The sequence below is a fragment of the Acinonyx jubatus genome, chromosome B3 (assembly GCF_027475565.1).
Source record: "Acinonyx jubatus isolate Ajub_Pintada_27869175 chromosome B3, VMU_Ajub_asm_v1.0, whole genome shotgun sequence".
Taxonomy (NCBI): Eukaryota; Metazoa; Chordata; class Mammalia; order Carnivora; family Felidae; genus Acinonyx; species Acinonyx jubatus.
In genome coordinates, this window is record NC_069386.1 from 58,383,738 (window position 1) to 58,405,218 (window position 21,481).

At 45.6% G+C, this 21,481-nt stretch overlaps 1 protein-coding gene across 7 annotated transcripts in view; it reads left to right on the forward strand.

Annotated features, from left to right (window-relative positions):
- Positions 1 to 21,481, forward strand: part of FRMD5 (FERM domain containing 5) — a 316,026-nt gene that overhangs the window by 264,526 nt on the left and 30,019 nt on the right. For all 7 annotated transcript variants that reach the window (XM_027067139.2, XM_027067140.2, XM_027067141.2 and 4 more), the window contains exons 2-6: positions 5,376 to 5,480; positions 10,127 to 10,169; positions 10,398 to 10,476; positions 18,056 to 18,153; positions 20,636 to 20,759. In XM_027067139.2, the coding sequence (XP_026922940.1) occupies positions 5,376 to 5,480; positions 10,127 to 10,169; positions 10,398 to 10,476; positions 18,056 to 18,153; positions 20,636 to 20,759 (449 nt within the window). The remainder of the gene's footprint in view (positions 1 to 5,375; positions 5,481 to 10,126; positions 10,170 to 10,397; positions 10,477 to 18,055; positions 18,154 to 20,635; positions 20,760 to 21,481) is intronic.

A 21,481-nucleotide genomic window follows, 5' to 3' on the forward strand; every position in this document is an offset into this window, starting at 1 on the left:
CTTTTTGGCTCAGTTTATTCATGCCGTGGCCCTGAGAAGATGAGCTGATGTGGCTGTTCCTTTGTGACGTTAAAGTGCAGTACACATCATCTGCCCCCGAACCTGGCAGACCTCGACACACACATGCCTTCAGAGGACACTGATAAAGAAAGCAGTCTTTCTTTGGCCTACAAGAAATTTAAATATAAAGTTAAGCTAGAACAGAGGCTGCAATGCCATCCAATCCCTGCTGCCTCACCCTTCCCTGTCACTTCCCTGAAGACCAAGTGCAGCTGTTACCCACTCCTCTAGGCACCCCTTTCCTTGGCGTGGCCTCTCGACACCCCTGGGTTCTTGTGGTTTTGGACCGCGTGTGCCCACTGCCTACTCCTCTCCATCTCACCTCTGCCTTCTCTACAGGCCCATGAAACCATGGCCAGCTCTTGTTTAATAGCACGTGGTCCAGGGTCTGAGTTATGATCGCTCTTGCTCTCTTCAAGACTCAAGACTCACATAGCTCACACTTAAAATCTCCCTGCCTTACAAGTAGGCCGATTCAATGAGGTGAGGCCTAATGGCGGGGGGGGGGGGGGGGGGTTCTACATGTCAGCCGTTCTGATCGGGGTACACTATGCCAGAGTCCCTAGGATTGACCACATGATTGGTTAAAATAAAGGTGCTCTCAGGGTGTCTGGGTGGCTCAGTCAGTTGAGTGTCTGACTTGATTTTGACTCAGGTCATGGTTCCAGGGTTGTGGGCTCAAGCCCTGCATTGGGCTCCACACTGAGTGTGAAGCCTGCTTGGCATTCTTTCTCTCTCTCTCTCTCTCTCTCTCTCTCTCTCTCTCTCTCTGCCCCTCTCCCCTGCTCATGCTTTCTCTCTCAAATAAATTAAAAAATGAAAAAAATTTTAATAAAAAAATAAAGCTGCTCTCCTGTCCAAACTTATGGATTATGAGTCAGAAAAGGCAATTAACCTTGAATAGTTTAGGTCACTGGCCCACTGCATGCTGCCTCAGTCTCTTCCCTAAAGAATAGAGAATAAAAGCCAGGCACTCCAGGAAAGAGCAAGAATATGAATTCTCCCCACCTCAGAGTTGCAGGATGATTCTAAGGGATTATCAATCATTCCGCACACCATTCAGAGAGCGTAAATGGGTTGCGTGTATATGCGCTATTATTTTCAAGTACTGCTAGTATTATTTTCAAATAGGTACTATTGTGGTTTACAAAATACAAATTTATTTTTTAAATGGATGCTGAGTAAGTTATTTTAACCCAATAATATCTTTGGGAAGAGAATAAACTCAGAGGTTTAGCAGGATTTGGGTGCTCTACCTCAGCTCACATGTCCTGAAGATAAACTTCCTCAGGCTTGGAGCCCTGACTTTGTGACTAAACAGTAATCACCTGTCAACGCAAGTGCCTGTTTCTCCAGCTTAATCAATGGCACAACATTAAGCACACAATACACAGTTTAGCTTGTAGCGTCAGGGCCACTGCAGGCAAAGGGAAAAGAAGACAGAACTCACTGGACTTTGCCATCTCATCAAAAGAGAAGACTTGGCTGCCACAGAATATTCCAGAAAGCCCCAGACCTAGTGCAGGGTGATCAAAAAGAGAGCATTCTAGGAAACAGCTGGCTAGCATCTGAAAGTACAAGGCCAGAAAATTTAAAATTCTTAAACTTGCCCCTGCCAGTGGCTTATTATAGGGAGCCCACCATGGTGGTTCAGCTGAATGTGACTCTCTACCCAAAGGCTACCTCAGGCCACTCTGCCAGCCACTGGCGTGAGTGCTCCAAGAGAGGGGCAGGTTGCAACCCTCTGTGAAAGATGCCCCAGCAGTGCTCTGAGTTGATTCTGCCTTTGTGTTTCTGCTGGGAATTGAACTTCATGGAATTCTGCCATAACAAGGAACTCTGTTCCATTCCCCTAACCTCCTACCCTCCGGCCTTGGAGAAACAGCAAAGGAAGATGATTTTCTTCATTAGTCGTCATAAGAGCTCTGTAGCTCAAACCCATGCATCTACCACTGGTAAATGGGAACCTGAAGGAATTCTGACTTCATGGCCAGGAGTAGGGGTCTCACCAGATGCTGGAAAATAGCAAGAGCAAGATCCTTTTCTCTGGAGATAAGGGAGGTATACTAGGATTTCTTTTTCATAATTATCTGATGAGAAAAGCTATTCTTGCTTTTTTTTCTTTCCTGTGAAATGGAGATCTCTGAGTTTGGATCTATTGAATTTAAAGTTCTTGCCACCTAAGGTCCCTACCAGTGTATTCAAGCTGCCAACTCATAAGAACCAGTTGTTTTCATGGAAGACATGATTCTTGTTAAAAGTTCTTGTGATTTGGGGCGCCTGGGTGGTTCAGTTGGTTGAGTGTCTGACTCTTGGTTTCGGCTCAGGTCATGATCCAAGGGTCGTGGGATTGAGCCCTGCATTGGGCTCTGTGCTAAGCATGGAGCCCACTTGGGATTCTCTCTCTCTCTCTATCTCTCTATCCCTCTGCCCCTTTCCCCCTGCTTGCACATACTCTTTCTCTCTTGTAAATAAATTAATTAATTAATAATAAATACTTTATAAAAAATATTTAAAAGTTCTTCTGATTTCTATCACACAAGCACATTCTCCCCATGGCTGCCCCAGGCCCCTGCTAATATGGTTGCTGTACAGATGGAAGTGAACTCCTTTAGCCACTAAAACTCACCTGAGCTGACCACCAGGAAGTAGCCATTTGGTGCAAAGTAAAATGTGTGGAGAAAAATAATCACAATATACCACTGTTTCTTAATATTCCATTTCAATTGCTCTGAGAGAGATAATAGTACAGGACATGCCACTTGGAATAGAGTTAAACATATTTCCTCTCCTCCCAGAAGAATTTTAGGAAGGAGTTTAAGCTCTCCCCACACTCTGGGGTGTAAATGAGGAAATCATTGGCAGCCCTTGCCCCAAAAGACTGTTGTTGATAGAGTCTTTTGAAAGACCTGGTTTGTAGCGCACCACCCAAAGATCCCAGCATGATTCATAAGTCTGCCTTGAGAGTAGCTCTTTTTGGTGAGAAATCAAAGGGTGTAAGAATCGGGGTGGCTGCTTTGGGACTGTGTTAGGAAGGAGTGCAGGGCCAGCAGAAAAGGTGGGGAGATGCCCACCTGGTACAGCCTTCCTTTGTTGAGCTGTCCACTCTCTCTTCCTTCCAATCCTACAAGGATAAGCTTCTTAAGATACTTGCTGAGAGAACTGATCTCCTGCCCTACTTCTCCTGGAAAGTATAGGATGAGCCAGCGGAAGGGGAAGAGGTGAGAAGTAAACATTGCGTGGAGGTCATAAAGGTCTGCCCTTTCTTGGAGCAGTACTGGGCCCTTTGGCCTTTACACAGGTGAGATACTTTGGATCTTATAAGACGACCTTGGTTTTGGATGCAAAATGAGACACAGTCCCACCAGAGGCCACCGTCTGAGCTGAGCTGCAGAGACCCCTGGGGATAGGCCTAGAGACTGCCATCCTGCAGAGCTGCAGATATTCTGAGAGTTTTCCACAAGTCATTCTGCTCCCAGCTCATCCCGGATACTGAGGCATGTCCCTGAAGGAGAAGTTAAAGGTTTAGAAATGGCCTAATTTCCTCACGTTTTGTGAAAAATTTAGCCAACCCCCTACCTTCTAGTCCTTCAGTCATTAGCTTATTTAGTGAATAATTGTTGAGGACCTAGCCACCAGCTAGGTTCTGGGGGACAGCTCCTGCCTTCATGAAAATGACAGTCTAGAAAGGGAGCAGATAATAAACAAGTAAATCAATAAGATAATTACAGATTGTTGTAAGTCTCATGAAGGGAATAAACAGGATAAATGAGATGGTAACTGGGAGAGGCCCTTCTGTAGGGGAAAGACCTCTCTAGAGAAAGGACATTAGAGCCGAAACCTCAAGGAGGGAAGGAATAACCATTGGAAGAGCTGCAGTCCAGGCAGAGAGCATATGGAGACACGGGGAAAATCCTTGGAGCATCAGGAAGAAAGGCCGTGGCCAGAGAGCAGTGAGAAGAAGGATTTGGGAGGAGTTCACAGGAGGTAAGAGCTAGGGTGTATAGGGCCTGTGGTCAGAGTTTAGGTTTTATTCTGAGAGCAATGGGAAGCCACTGACTGTGTTAAGCAAGAGTGGCAACCTGATTAAAGATCACTGTGTACTCACTGCCTCGTTGTTTGTAATAGCAGATTAGAAACAAATTCTATTGATATGGGGCCGGGTCAAATACATGTAGGTTCATCCCAGTGGTCTGTAGCAGTTAAAGACTATAAGGCAGGTCTGTATGTACTGCCAGAGAAAGATTCACAGGATACCCTAAGAAGCAAAAAAACAAGAAATAGAATACAGCATAAAATATACTGCCACGATATTTTTGAAAGTGATTATATATATATGTGTGTGTGTGTGTGTGTGTGTGTGTGTGTGTGTGTGTGTGTGTGTGTGGCTCACGTCATGATCTCATGGCTCATGGGTTGACGACCCACATCAGGCTCTGTGCTGATAGCTCACAGCCTGGAGCCTGCTTCACATTCTGTCTCTTCTTCTCTCTCTGCCACTGCTCTGCTTGCACTCTCTTTCCGTCTCTCTCTCTCTCTCTCTCTCTCTCTCTCTGTCTCTGTCTCTCTCTCTCAAAAATATTTTTTGAAAAGGATATACAAGGAGCTGGTAAGGAGCAACACAAGGAGTTGCTTCTGCGGAGGGAAACTGAGAAACAGAGTGGACAGGAGGCCTACTCTTCACAGTGTCTCCTTTTGTATGTTTGAATATATTGGTATGCCTTTGTTACATATTCAGCAAAAAAAGGTAGCTTGTCTAAATCACAATCACTGTGCTGTGTGGAGAGAGCACATTGAGAGATGGTGGTGGCTTGACCATGAAGTTGGTAATAGGGATGGAGAGAAGTGGGTGGATTCAAGATCTACTTTAGAGGCAGGGCCAGCTGGACTCTGTGTATTCCACACTGACTTTCCCTGCTCCCACTTGTTCAGGAAAGCTTTGTGCATTGAGATTGGAACTGGGCTTCCCTGACTCTCCTCTGACTTCTGTGACATCTTTGTGGAAGGAAGGGCTCTTCGGCTCCTTCTAGGTGCTAAGAGCTTCAGAACTCTAGAGACTATCTAACACATCACAATATGGAGGACATCATTACAGACACATGCCCTTTTCACATCCTCATCCAACTTGTAGATGATTTTTTTTAAGTAATCTCTAGGCCCAACATAGGGCTTGAACTCTCGATCCTGAGATCAAAAATCGGATGCTCTACCAACTGAGCCAGCCAGGTGCCCCTAGATGATCTTTAATGACAATCAAAACACAGTTACACTGAAGAAGTACTATCATTTCTCAATGGAGCTTGCTTTCTTTGCAGAGAGATGCCAAAGGCCAGTACCTGTTTGACCTTCTTTGCCACCACCTGAACCTTCTTGAGAAAGACTATTTTGGGATCCGCTTTGTGGACCCAGATAAGCAGCGGGTAAGTCAATATTCAAAGCACAAATGGAGGAGAGGATTTGTCAGTAGGCTGAGTCCTTGAACTGCCACTCATACTCATGATTTTAGCCTCAAGAGTCAGGGACCAACCGGGCCCTGCAGTTGGGTGTCATCTCTTCAGATCACCGTATTAGATATGGAAGCTCACCTAGTGTGGCCTGTTGCTTCACAGATGCTGAAATGGCAGCCCAGAGGGTTGAAGTGATTTGCCCAGTTGTCCAGTTGGAGGCAGAGCAGCTGGGCTGGGTCATGATCTTGGAGCATAGGTCACAGGCTGAGCCTCTCCTGCCTGCTTTCTAGTAAACGAGCTGAACCACCCTGTTCCAGTTAGAAAGGGTCTCACCTAAAGTGCCACGCCAATCTAGTGGGGGCAGAACAGAAAGATAACTGAACTGACATGGGCCTTCCAACGCCTTGCAAACTCATTCTGATGTACACAACATATGTGGCTCTATAGACACAGGGCACATTCCAGACAGATAGGAAAGCAAGTCCATTACCCCCAGGCCCCAGCCTCCCTCTCCAGCTTCACCTCCCCTGACCTGTTTCCTCCAACACCATCCTCTCTTTATAGAGCCTTCACCTGTACAGTCCCCCTGCCTGGAACTTTTCTTCTCCCTGGCCCCACGTCTCCATACTCCATGCTTTTCTTCTGGCTAATTCCTCACATGTAGTGTCTCAGCTTAGACTCTCACTTCTTCTTCACTTCCTCACTTCTTCCCCACTTCTTTCAGGGATTCTTCCCTAATCAACACTCCGAACGAGGGGCCGTTCCTGTGGGCCCCCATGTGCCCTGTACTACTCCTGTTGTAGCATTTACACCATGCTGTGGCTGCCTGTTTGAAAACCTGTGTTCCCTGCAAAAATGTAAATCCCATGAGTGTGTGGGCTTGCTCTCATCATCACTATATCCCATAGAACTAGCAGAGGGCCTAGAATGTAGTGGATATTCAGTAAATATTTGCCGAAGGAATGATGAGTGTGTGGGTTAATGGTTTATAATGACAAAATTTTCCCCTCCACTCGCCCAGATGTTCCACTAGCAGAAACTTGCAGCTCCTCTAACTTCTCTTCATCAGCCCTTTCATTTCTGTGGGCATATAGTCTCCGGCACCCCCTCGAAGTGGGGAAGTATACAGAAGCATCACCCTTTGCTATACCCCTGCCCACCCCCTACTCTGGTCTGCCATCCTCCAAAGACATTATCAACACGAATCCCAGAGGCCCCCCCACCCCTTTTCACGAGTCCATTGATTTTCTTACAGTTCCAAACATGGGCTCCATCTCTGTTGTCACGGGGGCCTTGGAACCCCAGCAGACACAAGCCCCCCAGCAGTACCCAGGACCTCAGATAACGAATGAATGGATCCGCCCCTCCTCATGCCAGAGTCAAGTGCTGTTTTGTTCTTTGATGCTCTGAGCCACTGTGTCTCCAGGTCACATTTAGAATTTTATACTGGACACATTAGCTTAAGGAAAGAATCCAAAGGACTGTATTCCTTTCCTTCAACAAGTCCTGCCCTCTTGACTGACATATTTTGGTCCTCCTGGCTCTGCAGAATTTTGAGCAGTGTCAAGGTCAGCCCCTCTCCATATAAAGGCTCTACTGTCTTGACCTAAATACTGTCCTTAGCTCTGGGCCATAGTATAAGACCCCAAAAGTGCCATGACACCAGGATGCTACATGTCCTCACATGCTGTACCTGTCCATTCACTATATAATAATGGGCTGTTTTTACAAGGGGTTTTCTTGTTGTTTTGTTTTTGTTCTTGTTTTTGTTTTTTGGTCTGAGCTGTTTCTCCTTAAGAAGGAAAGCCGGTTACCCCAAGTTCTCTTTGTCTCCCAAAGAGAGCAGCTTATGAAGAAAAGAGGACAAAGTGTACCATGCTCATTATTTTCTAGTTAGGTCAGAATGTACTTGAGACATATAAGAGAGTATATGGAGGTAAATAAAGATCAAAAGCAGGAGGAGACAGAAATATGAAGAAATGGGGGAGAGGAGAAATTAACATGTATGGAGTGGCAACTGTGTGCAGGGCTCTGCACTAGGTCTTGGAGCCAATGTTACTGGGCACCGAGTTGTATCAGGCACTGAGCTAAGAGCTTCACATATGTTCTTTAATCCTTAACACAGATGAGATGAGTATCCACAATTCAGATATCCATTCTCTGAATGAGTAAATAAAATCTCAGGTTAAGTAACTTGCCCAAAGCAGATGGCAATGCCAGTCTCCATCTCAGAGCTGGCTGATGCCAGAGTCTGTGTGGTTTCTAAGGCTCCATGCTGAATTCATCATACCTGATAGTTTCTGAAGTTGTGTGATGGCTCAGGGGTTAAGGCTTGAGAGAGTGCTTGAGAGTTGTGGGAAAATTATCATTCTAGATCTACTGACTCATGGTAGAGACAGAGCAGGTAAGCTCCCCACTCTCTTAGGGTGTGAGGTCCTAAAATAAACCTCCTACCCTGGGGTAGCAGAACCCAAGCTCACATTCACCCCATCACTGCTTGCTCTGCACGGGTTCCCATGGGGGTCTGGGGATTCTCCTGGTCCCCCCTGGAGGAGATGCCCTCACTCCCCCTCTCCCCTATTCCTGGCTCAGGCCCAGGGCCCCAGCCTGCTTTCAGCCTCTCCTTTCAAGGTGGAGGCACCCTTTCAAGCCTCCAGAGCCTGCAGATTGTGCCACACTGTCCCAATGACCCAAATACAGATGGAAACTCCCCTCTGAACTTTCTTTTCTCTTCTCCTGACCCTTGCTCCCAGCCTCATGTTATCTATCAGTTTGCCAGTAATTCTGGGACCCAGATTTAGCCAGACTGCTACAAAAGGTAACTGTAACCATCACCATATTTTTGGAATCCTGGTTTTTCTGATTTCTCTATCAGACTGTCAAAAGCTCTTGGACAAGCTGTGAGGGCTTTCCCCTCCCTTCCCACCCCTCTCCCGTCTCCTCCAGCCTCTCCTTTCTGGAGCCCTCACTGCAGTGCAGACCGAAGTCCTCCTCAGCTCTTGCCAAGAGGAATAGACTTTTTGTTATTCAGCTCCACCTGCCTTCTGCTGAGAGTGCATCTCATAGCCTTTCCTTGTAGTTTCTGTCTTCCTTTGTTTCTTTATTTTAATCTATCAGTCAGGTGCCTGGGGGCATTCTGTTTACTGAGCCCCAGACACTTGCTGTGTTCTTCTTGCCGTACACAATTCTGATGTGCTCCGGTCAGACGGGCCTCCTCTGCCTTCATAGGCTCAGCCTGGAACCCCAGTTGTTTCCATGCAATTTCATCTCTTGCCTTTGCTTCCCTGTGAAGCCGAGCCGCGGTGGGCCTTGTAATGTGAGAAGGACCTCTTAACCACATTGAGTGGCTATAATGAGTTGCCAGCCTCGTGGGAACTGAGATCAGAGGAAGCAAGAGAGCAGAATGTCAGCCCAGATTATCCATGTGGAGCTGACGGAAGAACTGGCTCTTAGTGGGTCCATTAACTGCATGACCCACAGCCCAGCCCAGAAGGTGAGAGCTGGGAATCGCAGGAGGCCAGGATGCTGTCTGCATGGCCCTGGCTGCTTTCCTGCCAGAGGGAGGACTCTGCCAAGATGTTACACTAAATGGAAGTAGCCAGAAGAGAGGAAGATGTGGACGGACTTCCATCGTCTGTTTGACGGCTATCCAGTGAACACTAGCCTAGGCATCGGTGGATGACATAGTTTTCTGCCTTCCCAGAGCTTAAGGCTAGTGGTTTTAGTCTACTTCCAGATAATCAAATCCCACTTAACAGCAGTCATAGCTCTCTGCAAACTGTCAAGTTTCCTGATTAGCATAAAAGCAACAAGCATCCATAATGCATTGTGTGAAGCATCTATGTAGAACTGGGAAATAGATACAGAATGGTCTCACTGCTTCCTTCCTGCAAACGTAAGTTCCATGGGAAAAAATGTATTTCTACTATATCCTTCCTCTATGAAAATCCAAGGGAAATACAGTACTATCCTACACATTGGTTGTGGTTAGTTATCTTATGAGACTGAGACTTTAAACATCCCTGGATGCCAAGGAATCCTGAGTATGTACGCTGTAACACAAGGGCTGGCAAGATGTTGCTCAAACAAAGATGGAGTATACACCAGCCATCCCTGCCTTCTCACCATGTATGAAATTCCACCTGTTAATACTTTCTAGAGCCATGACCAGTAGCCTCTGTCCCTACTGCCCACCCACCTCTGCCAAAAAATAGCTGGCACACAACATAAACACACACAACCCACTGAAGTCAGCATTTCCCTGTCCAAGCCAGGTGGGGTTTTGTCCCCGTTACACGTACGTGCATTCACTTGTGCCTACTGCTGTGCCAGAAATATGGCTCAGAGCTTTGGCACCCTGCTTTGGAAGGCAGCATTGCTGGGGAGGCCCAGAAATGGCATCTGAAGCTGGAACTCTTCCCCCTTCACAGCTGCTTCCATGGGGAACTTACTTCAGAAAACCCTATCACTCTCTACTCTCCAAGCCTACATGTCACAAGCTTTTGTGCTGCTTTCACCCCGGGCTACAATCCGTCCAGTCACTGAAATTGGGTAAAACAAGTTATAGTTGACACTGCTTCTCTCATTAGTGTTTTCTTCTTCTGTGTTCTCTGTTTCAGCATTGGTTGGAGTTCACAAAGTCTGTGGTGAAGCAGTTGAGATGTAAGTATTCATGAGAAGATGGGAAGCCTCACCCCTGGGGAGGGTGGGACAAAACCTCCCACTGATAGTAAGTCTTCGTGACTATCCACTGTTCTGACTGTGAGCTGGCCCTAAATATGTGAAGATCCTCTTAGGATGGTTCAGAAGGCTGTGCATCCCTGTGGGGAGGGAAGTCCAGTCGTCCTCTGGGGAGGGTGTTTCCTAATGGGCACATCTTTGTCTCTGCAGCGCAGCCTCCGTTCACCATGTGTTTCCGCGTGAAGTTTTACCCTGCAGATCCTGCTGCGCTGAAAGAAGAAATAACCAGGTAAGGCTGAACTTCCCTCAGCCACTCAGACCTGTTGGGGAGGATAGGAAAGAGGCACTGAAACCTCTTAGATCCTCTATTTTGGAAGCTTCTAACTCTTATGAACAAGGAATCTTCCTAAATATAACCTTACCTCTTCTGTATTTCATTTCCACATGCTTTCTTTACTCACCCCCCTCAGTAGAACTGGAATGGAGTGAGCTTCTTTTCTTCAACAAGTGTGTATACTTCATTTTAAACTAGTCATCTACAGGGGCGCCTGGGTGGCTCAATCAGTTAAGTATCTGACTCTTGATATCAGCTCGCGTCATGATCTCACAGTTCATGGGATCGAGCCTCGCATCAGGCTCCGCACTGACAGCACAGAGACTTCTTGGGATTCTCTCTCTTCCTCTTTCTCTCTGCCCTTCCCCTGCTTGCTTGCTCTCTCTCTCTCTCTCTCTCTCTCAAAATAAATAAAAATAAACTTAAAAAAAAAAGAAACTAGTCATCAACAAAGGGATCTGGAGTAACTATTTAATCAAAAGCATTTTTTTTTCTTTTACCAAGGATGTGGCCCCCATGGATGTTTTTCAAGAGGGCAGGTTGCTTTTTTAGGGGATTGAAATAGACTCCACTGGCCTAATGTACTTGAGAAATGCCGAAGTAGGACACTGAAAAATAAGCTGGGAAATACTGAAGATTTTAAATCCAAGTGGATAAACCCCCAGTGTGCTAATGGATCAGGTCCGTGATAAATTCTTCATTGTGGGGATCATGCTCTGTGGCAGGCAGACAGCTGCATGGAATGAATCCTATCTCATCCAGCACCACTCGAGGATGAGAAAGAACTTTTGTGCCCACATTATCCTACAAGAGGGTCAATGAATAGGAGCTTAAAATCTTCACCAGGGTTTTGTGTATATGAGCCACATTCTCTCTGAAAGTCTTACATCCAAGATCCAGGAATGCTCTGTAACGAGGATCCTTAACTTTTATATGAGAAATATCTAATTTTGACATTAGCAAAATGTTGATGTTACCTTGTAGAGATTGGGGCCTGAAGTCAAGAGGTGATGCCAGGGAATCCTAGAACTGAGGAGACAGCTCTGCCAACTCTCTCCGCAATTCCCCATACCTTGGACACCACAGAAATTTGGATGAGGCTGTTGCCAGTTATATAGACTCTGTCCTATAAGGCCTTGCGATCTACTTCCAGATCCTGAACTGCTTGGAGGAATTCCGAAGAAAGGAAAGAGGAGGGAAGAAGGGAGGAAGAAAGAATATGGACCTATGTTCACTTCCTGTTCCGAAGAGCGTGTCCCTAGTTTTATATCAGATAAAAGGAGCTGAAGTTTCTCTGAGAAGGAAAATGAGGAAAGGGGGAGAGAAGAGGGCAAGAAACAGGACTAAGTAATACAAAGGAAGCAAAGAAGTAGGTCAGAGAGGAAAAGTGGCTTCTTCACATGGGCCCCAGTGGAGGGTGGGGGGAGTCTTGCAGTGGAGTTGGAAGCATGAGGAATGTTGTTTGCTTTGGATGTTTGGGGCAGTGCGTACGCACCAACTTTGAAGCACTGGGGCCAGTGAAATGTGTAGTTAGAACCAAACCTCATGCTCCTCACTGGGCACAGAAACTGCAGGTTTGGGGCACCTGGGTGTCTCGGTCAGTTAAGCGTCTGACCTTTCATTTTGGCTCAGGTCATGATCTCATGGTTTGTGAGATCAAGCCCCACATTGGGCTCCGTGCTGAGCATGGAGCCTGCTTGAGATACTCTCTCTTTCCCTCTGCCCCTCTCCCCCACTTACACTCTCTCTCTAAAATAAATTTGAAAGAAAAGAAAAGAAGAGGAAAGAAGGGAGGGAGGAGGGAGAGATGGAAGGAAGGAAAGGAAGGGAAGGAAGGAAGGAAGGAAGGAAGGAAGGAAGGAAGGAAGGAAGGAAAAAAGGAAGGAGGGAAGGAACGAACGAACTGCAAGTTCTGATTGTCCACGTGGAAGTGGACGTGGCTCTACTTTGCTTCTGAAAACCAAGCTCATCCACATGACAGGAGAAATCTTGTAGTTTTAGGCAGGAGAGTAAGGGTGGAACCCCTATGAATGACAACTTAAACAGAGAGGACTTTTGGCAAAGCACTAGCCTGCCCTGCTCAGGACCCCCAGAGGATTAACCTCACTCTGAGCCTGTCCCAGCCCCTCCCCACTCCCCCTGCTCCCTGCTTTCCTGCCAAAAGAGGTGATGGTGCCAGGGCCGACCCAGAAGTCCACACTCCCGTCCACGTGTCTGGACAAATTTAACACACCTTTCTTGAGAACCCAGCACCTTGCCTCCTAACACCACCCATCAGGATCGTCTGGTTTCCACCTCACTAGACCAACAGGGGGGATGACAGGGATTATTCTAACAACTCAGTGAGCTGCCAGTAAGAACACAGCAGACACATGGCTTTCTGATTTGATTAAAGGGCAAAACCACATGGTTATCTTGGCCCTTAGGAGGAGCTCTTAACACAATTTTCTAAGTCAAATGTTATTACATAATACTAATGTACAGACTCTCCTGCCCAAGAAGAAGCATAGACCTGGAAGCTCAGATCCTATTTCTGTCACTTCTTGGCTCTGTGGCCTTGGACATAAGATATTTAATCTATCTGACCTTCAGACCCCTTATTTATAAAATGAGAAGAGTAACATCTACCACCTAGAATTGTTGGGAGAACTGACCACTACACTGGGATCTTGCACTTAGTAATACACCCCCCCCCCCCGCCCCCGCCAGCAAGGCTTGCACTGAGCAGAGACTGCCAGATTGATTACATGCTCCATGCACCCCAAGGGCTCTGCATGGGACACGAGTACAATTAGTTCTGGCTTTTCTCCTTTGTTGATGTGAAAAAGGTACTTTTCTGATAATCCCTACTCCTCCTCTGTCCTTTTCCCCCACCAGCTAGAATCCTAACACTTAAGGAGCTAACTTTTGAGGATTCAGAGAGAAAGCCATCCCTGGTAATCAGTCATCCAAGTCCTCATGGTACAGCATGGGGACCAAGTCCAGGCCTCTCTCCAAGTCAGCTGACTTCAAAGGCACTGAAGCTCCCCTGCTTACGCATACATCTGTGCTGAGCATCCTTGACTGTTTTCCCCTTGCTCTCCACCTCACCAACCTTCCTTCCCTAGAATACATCTTTCAAGCATTGTTGGGGGTGTGAACCCCAGAATGCCTGGGCCTGATTTAGAGTCTTTGTGCCTCCCCTTCCCCAAGGCATCCTGTGGAGGCCTTGGAATTAGCCGCATCTTTCTCCTCATTCATGTCTCTGCTGATCTGGAGAAAGTGGGTACCTGCCCCAGCCTCACTAATTACCCATAATTCATCCCTGGCTTAAAGTCCTCCATGCCACCTTTCTGCCAAGCCAATTTAGCTGTCAGTGTGTTTTTTCCTAGCGATATTGGTCCTAAATTTCAATGCCATCTCAGCTATTCCCATAAAGGCAGACTGAGAGGAGGGGATGAAATAGGAAGTAAAGAACTGTGCTTCAATTTATCTCTTGGACTCTTCCCAGATGATAAATTTAGTTGCCAAATCCTGATTAATCTCTTTTGTCATTTTGTAAAGTAATAAATAGGTTTTCTTGTCTAAGCTAGAGACAAGGCAGAGAAAATGGGGATTAGGCACCAGATTTAGCGTTTAACAGGGACCGCAGGTGTATGAACTCTGGAAAGATCAAATAATAGAAAGAAACTGAGTGCAAATGGGGCCCCACCCTCTAAGGAAACAAAGCTGCCTGACATGTGTTTGAGCAGGTGCTCAAAAACAAAAAAATGTTAATGGAATGAATGAATCTCTTCATGAATGGAGTTTATAGGTCATTTATTCCTTCAATGAATATCACTTTAGCCTAGCTTAGGCTAAGATGGACTGGCAAGCTTTTTCTATAAATAGTAAGTATTTTAGACATTGTGTACCATATGGTCTCTGTCATAACTGCTCGGTTCTGTCTTTGCAGTGTGAACACAGCCAGAGACGATACCTAAATGAATGAGTATGGCTGCGTTCCAATAAATTTTTTTTTGTTTTTTAAAGTTTATTTATTTGTTGAGGGGGGGAGGGACAGAGAGAAGGGGACAGAGGATCTGAAGCAGGCTCCATGCTGACAGTAGAGAGCCCTGTGTGGGACTCGAACTCATGACCTGAGCTAAAGTCAGATGCTTAACCGACTGAGTCATCCAGGTGCCCCTAAAATTTTGCCTTATTTCATTGGAAACTCTGGTGGCAGGCCATAGTTTGCTGACCCCAGACCAAGGAATCAAAAAGAACTGGGTATAAATTCTAGGTTGTTCTTTAACTAGCTGTGTGACCAAGCAAGCAACAGTCTCTGCAGTCAGTCAGTTTCTTCATCTATGAAGCACAATAAAAACAGGAGTCACCTCAGAGTCACTGTGAGGACTGCATGAGACAGTACGTGTTCAACAGTACAGTGTGGTGGTGCCTGGCTGGCTCAGTTGGTAGAATGTATGACTCCTGATCTCAGGGTTGTAAGTTTGAGGCCCATGTTGGACGTGGAGCCTAGTTAGGACAACAAAATAAAATGAAACAAAAAAACACAGTACAATGTGTGGCTCACAACATGCACTCGGTAAATCATTATTGTTTTGTTATTGTTTTGTATCTGTCTCTCCCCACTGGAATGTAAACTCTATTAAGAGTAGGGACTCAGTTTTGTTTCCTTCTGTATTCCCAGAACCCATGACAGTGCCTGGCACAGTAAGTGCTCAGAACTAGATGGAGGGATGGAGGGATGGAGGGATGGATGGTGGCTGGGAGGGAGGGCAATTAGGTGAGCTAAGTAAAGGATGTACAAGCTCTCTAGAAGAATATTAAAAGTGAATTAAAAAATCATCTCTGACTCCAAGGAGCTTGCAGGCTAGTAGGGGGGAAGAAAACATTCTAAACATGATTAAAGAAAAGGGGTGGTAGAAAATAGAGGAGGCCAGGGAAAGAGTCTGATAAAGGAAAGTTGAGTCCAAAGAAAAAAATCTTGGGAGAAACTCTTCAGGAGACACCACTGCTTTCCTGAAGTCAGAACTTTTAATTCTGGAACTATCTGTGGATTCGTCTCTACACTTTGATATCAGAAAGCACAGTGCCACAGCCAATACCTTGGAGAGATGTACATGTCACAGAAAGATAATTTTCCTTGGCTGTCTTTTAGGTTTTCACTTGCTCTGCCATCAGACGGTCCCAATTCACACCTCCCTCAATTTAGGACAATGTTGGCATTAAAACAAAAATGGAGGTGAGGCCAGGAAGAGATAAGTAAAGTTTACCCAAAAACGTGTCCTAAGGAACAGGCTTGTCTTAAATCTGGTCTAAAGCTGATTTCTTGTTCAGTTCCGATGAGAATTTCTCCCTGATGACACAGTTCTCTTGCCTGTATTCAGGACCCCTTTCTTGCTAACTGACAACTAACTGAATTACCACGGGGGTAGGAAAAGCATCAGGCCTTGAGTCAGGAGATCTTCCTTGACTCTGATCACTATGTCACCTCAGAAAAGTCACTCTATATGTATAGCCTCTGTTTCCTTGCCTATGAGAGAATTAGGCTCTACAGCTCCTATTCTGAGGTTCTAAGATTGGGTAACCAAGCCAGCCTGTTCATCAGGAGCTGGGAACGCTACGTGGCCCTGGCAGGCCGATCTCCTGGCTGGAAACAAAGTGGCCCTAGTGGCGGTATCTCAGGCAACAAGAGAGACTTCCTTAGGCCCATGCATGGCAGGGGAGAATGTGCCAGGTTCTCTTGAGAATAGGTCTAAGAATGCTGTGGGTCACGTGGGATATATTTTCATGTCCAGCAACAGTGAGTCATTGGTTACCTCCTTCAGTGAATAAAACATGAAGCTTGATGAAAGCCACTGTAGCAGAAAAGGGAGGCGGGACCCCTAATACAACTCTGTACCCTGAAGCTGTTGGCCGATTCTTTCTTGGACTTAGTGACTTGCTAACAAACAGAATAAAGCAGAAGTGATAGTGTCTGAGACGAGGTCATAAAGAAGTGAATCCTCCTGTCAGGCCTATAGATGTTGGTCTTGAGTTCATTTCTTCTTGTCATCTAAAGAATGTGCTTTGGTTTTTTTTTAGGATGTTGACTTGCCCCTCCTTCCCCTACCCCCTCTAATTGCTGCATCATTGTCTAACAATGTTCCTGTGGCCTTACCCTTGACCCCCCTGTAGATGTCCTACCTCCAAAAGTCTGAATAAACCCCACCCAGCAGTGGAAAGCCTGTTTCCTTTTCGGCTCACTGGAGGCACATGCCATGCACCCATTGATAAAGATGCCTGATAAAGATAATGGTTCTCAGGGTGAGGAGGAGCATGTCCCCCCTGGGTGGGAAGGGAGCAAATCAGAAGGCTTCAGCAGGGCTTTTATCAAACCCAGGAGCAAGAAGATACACACAGATTCTGATGTGCTCTCCCCCCACCCCGGGGGATGTTTTCCTCACCACCACATTGAGAATCAGTGCCCAGAGCCTTGTTGTCCGTTTCAGCTATCTCCTTTAGTCCAGTATCCCTGAACTGTAGCACAAAGAGCTGTAGAAGGAGTGATATATGAACTCAGGCCCAGGGAATGATCAGTGAGTGAGGGACAAAAGATTTGCTTCCATGTCCCACCAAAGGGACAGGGCCATTTAAGTGACTAAGAGCCAACCTCAGGAGTCTTACAGTCAGTCCTGAATTTGAATCCTGACTCTGCCACTTCCCAGTTGTGTGCCCTTGAGAAAATTACTTAAGCCTCAGTTTCCTTATCTTAAAAAGGGGGGATGATACAACACTGTATGTTAACTATATTGGAATTAAATTTTTTCTAAAAGGGGGGGGGGGTGGATCATAGTACCTATTTCAAAGTATTAAGTGAGAATTAGATGAGCTATGCATGCAAAGTACATAACTCCTGGCCTGGCAGATAGGAAGTGCTCAGTACACCAGCTGTTGCTCTTGATGTCCTGCTTCTACTGAGGTGAGAGTTTTCTCTGTTTGAAGAAATGCTAGCCACAGGTTTCTATGCTTCCTTCACTGCTATTGAGCTCAGCCAATAATTGAAGGCCGTTCCACATATGGACAGATTGGTTTGGCAAGCTGAGGCAGAACTCTTCCTTGGGCTGGTTCCTTCATGCTCCATTCCACTTCTTAAGAAGAAACATCAGCCAGAGTCCTAGGCAGGGAGAAGCCCAACTGGCCCCTCTCTGCTGACACAGGTTTCTTTTTCAGCATCAAATGGGCCAGGGCTGGCTCCTTCCAAAACCCAACACTGGGAGGGAGGACACAGTGCTTTTGCCAGGAAGCACCGTTTCTGTTTAGAGCTACCGAAGGAAACTATCAAGTTGTTTTGAATTGAATCCCAAATCAGTTCAGGGCAAAGTACTTAAAAAAGTCTTCAGGGAAATGGAAAATATGTTTGTTCTGTGGTGCCATTTTAAATTTTTGTTTTTAAAATTCATTTAAATTCATTTAAAATTCATTTAAAAATTTCATAGGCTTATATTACATACTTATGTCTTTAAAGAAATCAGAGAAATCCTTTATAGTTCACCCTCTCTTTTCTCTCTAGGTATTTAGTCTTCCTACAGATCAAAAGGGATCTCTACCATGGCCGTCTCCTCTGTAAAACATCAGATGCTGCCTTGTTAGCAGCTTATATCCTTCAAGGTAATGACTTTTGACAGGATGAATGAACTTGCTTTCATGCTAAGTACTGATTATATTATTTCAGTCACCACAGATGACTACTTCTTGGATATAAACAGTATCTAACTTGAAGCAGAGTCTAGGTTGGAGAGCTTCTTTGCCTAGCCTCCTTAGTCCCAGAAAGCTCTGACCACTCAACCTTAAACTGTGCCTAAGGTCTTCCTGCGGGCTTCTTTAGGTCATCATGACTCTATTTGGGATTTCCTCCACCCTTGGTTGATAGAGTTACTGGGACTCTGGAGAGTCATCTGAATCAATTTTTCTAAGACTTTACATGCAAATCTCAAAGGTGTGAAGTATCTTGGAATTCTGGTTTCTCAGAGACCTTTCCATTCAGAGTGTTCAAAGTTGAAATGTACAAGTAACAGATATATTTCCTAACATGCTAATAATGTAGAGTTGAGTCTGTATCCAGCAGATTCCCAGACTGGCTTTTTTTTTTTTTTTTTTTTTGCAAAATATTGGGAAAGGTATGCACTCTTCATCTGTGTGATGCCTTCTCCTTCCATGAAGTACAGGGGCTTCTGAGTGCCACTAAGGCTTCCCTTAGTCCTTAGGCCTGAACTGTCCCCAGATTGTTCAGGACTACACTAAAATCATGAAGTTTCCTTCAAAGAATCTGAACTCTTAATTGGAAATCTGTGAACTCCAGGAAGCTACTTTGTGGAGAGAACCTGGAAAATGCTTGCCAAAAAGAAACTTCAGTTCATCTGTTAAGAGAAATATCATAGCTGTGTTAAGAATGTAAAAGTCAGGGGTACTTGGGTGGCTCAGTCAGTTAAGCGTCCAACTTCGGTGTAGGTCATGATCTCATGGTTCGTGAGTTCAAGCCCTTTATGGGGGGGGGGGGGGTTGCTGGTGCCCAGAGCCTGGAGTCTACTTTGGATTCTGTGTCTCACTCTCTCTCTGCCCCTCCCCTGTTCGAGCTCTGTCTCTCTCTCAAAAATAAACACACATTAAAAAAAATTTTTTGAAAAAGAATGTAAAAGTCAACACATAGCAAGTTTGACTTCTGAGAGTCCTGTTTTTAAAAAATCACCTAACCGGCAACTCTAGAAGATGCCTACCTAAGCTACCCAACTAGAGCTAAGCAACTCTAAATTACCCAAAGAGGCCCCTTTCATTTTTAAAGGAGAAAACCTGGTGTTAAGTGAGATTTTAAACTCTATTATTTCCTTCAGTTTTACCCTGACAACATTGAATTTTTCTTTTTTTCCTTTAAAAAAGTAGTTGATGTCCAATATTGATGTTTTCTACTTGGAGCTTTCTAAATAAAATCATAATAAATGACTTCATGGCTCAAGGTCACTCTGGACTGTAGGTCCAGGGAAGCTTTTAGTCTCTTGCAGAACGATAGAAATTCCCAAGTAATTTGGAAGACACAATGAGTAGCTTTGTGCACAAGTACAATATTCAGCTGTGAGAGGAGGGCACATTTTCCTCTTAATATTTATTCTCCCCTCAAGATTTCGCACAGGCCCTGGTTGTGGTTCTCACTAACGAAGGAGAAAGGACAAATACAAAGCAGCTGGCACTTCTAACATACTTTCTCCTAACATAGGCACAATGTTCCCTGTGGAGCCCTTCCTGTGCAGAGGACTGGGTTCTGATCTGCTTTGTGGAGAGTGTCATGGGCCCACCACACTACCCTATGGAAATCTCACTGATCTGAGATCCTGGCAGCTTTAGGGATGGACTCTTTGTCTCTCTACATGGGTAGAGGAGAAACAGCGCCCCATGCAGGAAGCTAGGAAATCAGCCTTAGGACCTGGTGCTCCAGAACTCAAAGACCAGTTTCAGTCTTGCTACTCTTGAGGTTCTCTCAGAGGGGCGTGGCACCTGGTCAATGGCACCCTCAATGAATATTTACTCAAATATATTCACTTGATTTGATTTGATTTGATTTGATTTGATTTGATTTGATTTGATTTGATTTTGACTGAGAGTGGAGTTCTGAGTTTGGGTCATGGCTCATTCATCAATGTGTCCCTGCTAAAATCCTCAAAACTGACACTTTAGACTTCTGATCTGGCTCAGGCCCAAGAGGCTCTCTCTTCCTGATGCAGCTCAGTTTCTTGTGCTGCCACAAAGAGCTATGATCCCAGGACCTTTTCTCAAGGCTGAATAGATAAAGACCGTGATGCAAGCTTCTGCTTTTCTATTGGATGTTTACTTGTGGTGACCACAGAATACAGGCTTGGCTCTGGTATCTCTGCTTAGACTTGATATCACCCCAGGGTGCACATCTGGGAAAACAAGGGTGGGGCATGCTTCTTCTGAGGAGCACTCCTTCCACCTAACCTACAGCCACACTCAAGATCCACTGTTCTTTGGAAATGTGGTGTGTGCTTTGGCTTTTGCTCTGTGTGTTCATCTCTTGTTGCTTTACCAGTGCTGATTTACCTACCTCCACAACTGTTTTACTCTGCTTTCCTTTTGCAAGCGGAGATTGGGGATTATGACCCAGGGAAACACCCTGAAGGCTACAGCTCCAAGTTCCAGTTTTTCCCAAAACATTCAGAGAAGCTGGAAAGGAAAATTGCTGAGATTCACAAGACAGAACTCAGGTATGTGATACTCAGTTGAGGCTCAGGACACTCTGTCCCCCACAGCCTGAGCATACAAGCCCCATGCTGCATCCTGACTCCGGGATGTACCATTTTCAGCATTGCACTGACAGCACAACCCCAAGCCCTATAGAGTAGGCTGAAGCCCAAGGGCAAGAGGGACATTGTATTGTAAGGAAAACAGAGAGAGATTGGCCTCTGAAAAGTACTCACGTTACTAAGATAAATGATGAGACAGAGGAAGAAGCACGGACTGGGGAAAAGGAAAAAAAAAAAAAAACATAAACAGCAGAAGAGAAAAAAGTGAGAGGAGACATATGAAACATGGGCAAGCCTCTGCCTTCAGTCTGTGACAGTGTGATAGGTGGCTTCTGGGTCAGGGGATGGGACTGTGCAGAGCTGGCCTAGTTCATGAACACTGGGGGTGCCCTGAGAGCTCTTGGTTCAGGGGCTGTGTCTTCAGCACTGCCTCACTCAACCCCACAGCACTGCACAGAAGGAAGGGGCAGAGAAGAGGCTGGAAGCAGGGGGCTTGTCCTCCTCAGATTCTTAGTTTTTTCAGAATATGCCACATTCCATAAAATAGCATTAATGTGTCCTTTCACCCACGTGAAATAGGATTTTCTACAAAGATTGATTTAAAGAAAAAAAAAAGACAACAATAGAGTGTATGGGCTCTACTTTGTGTGGCATTCTGGAGCACATATACCCCAAACTGACAA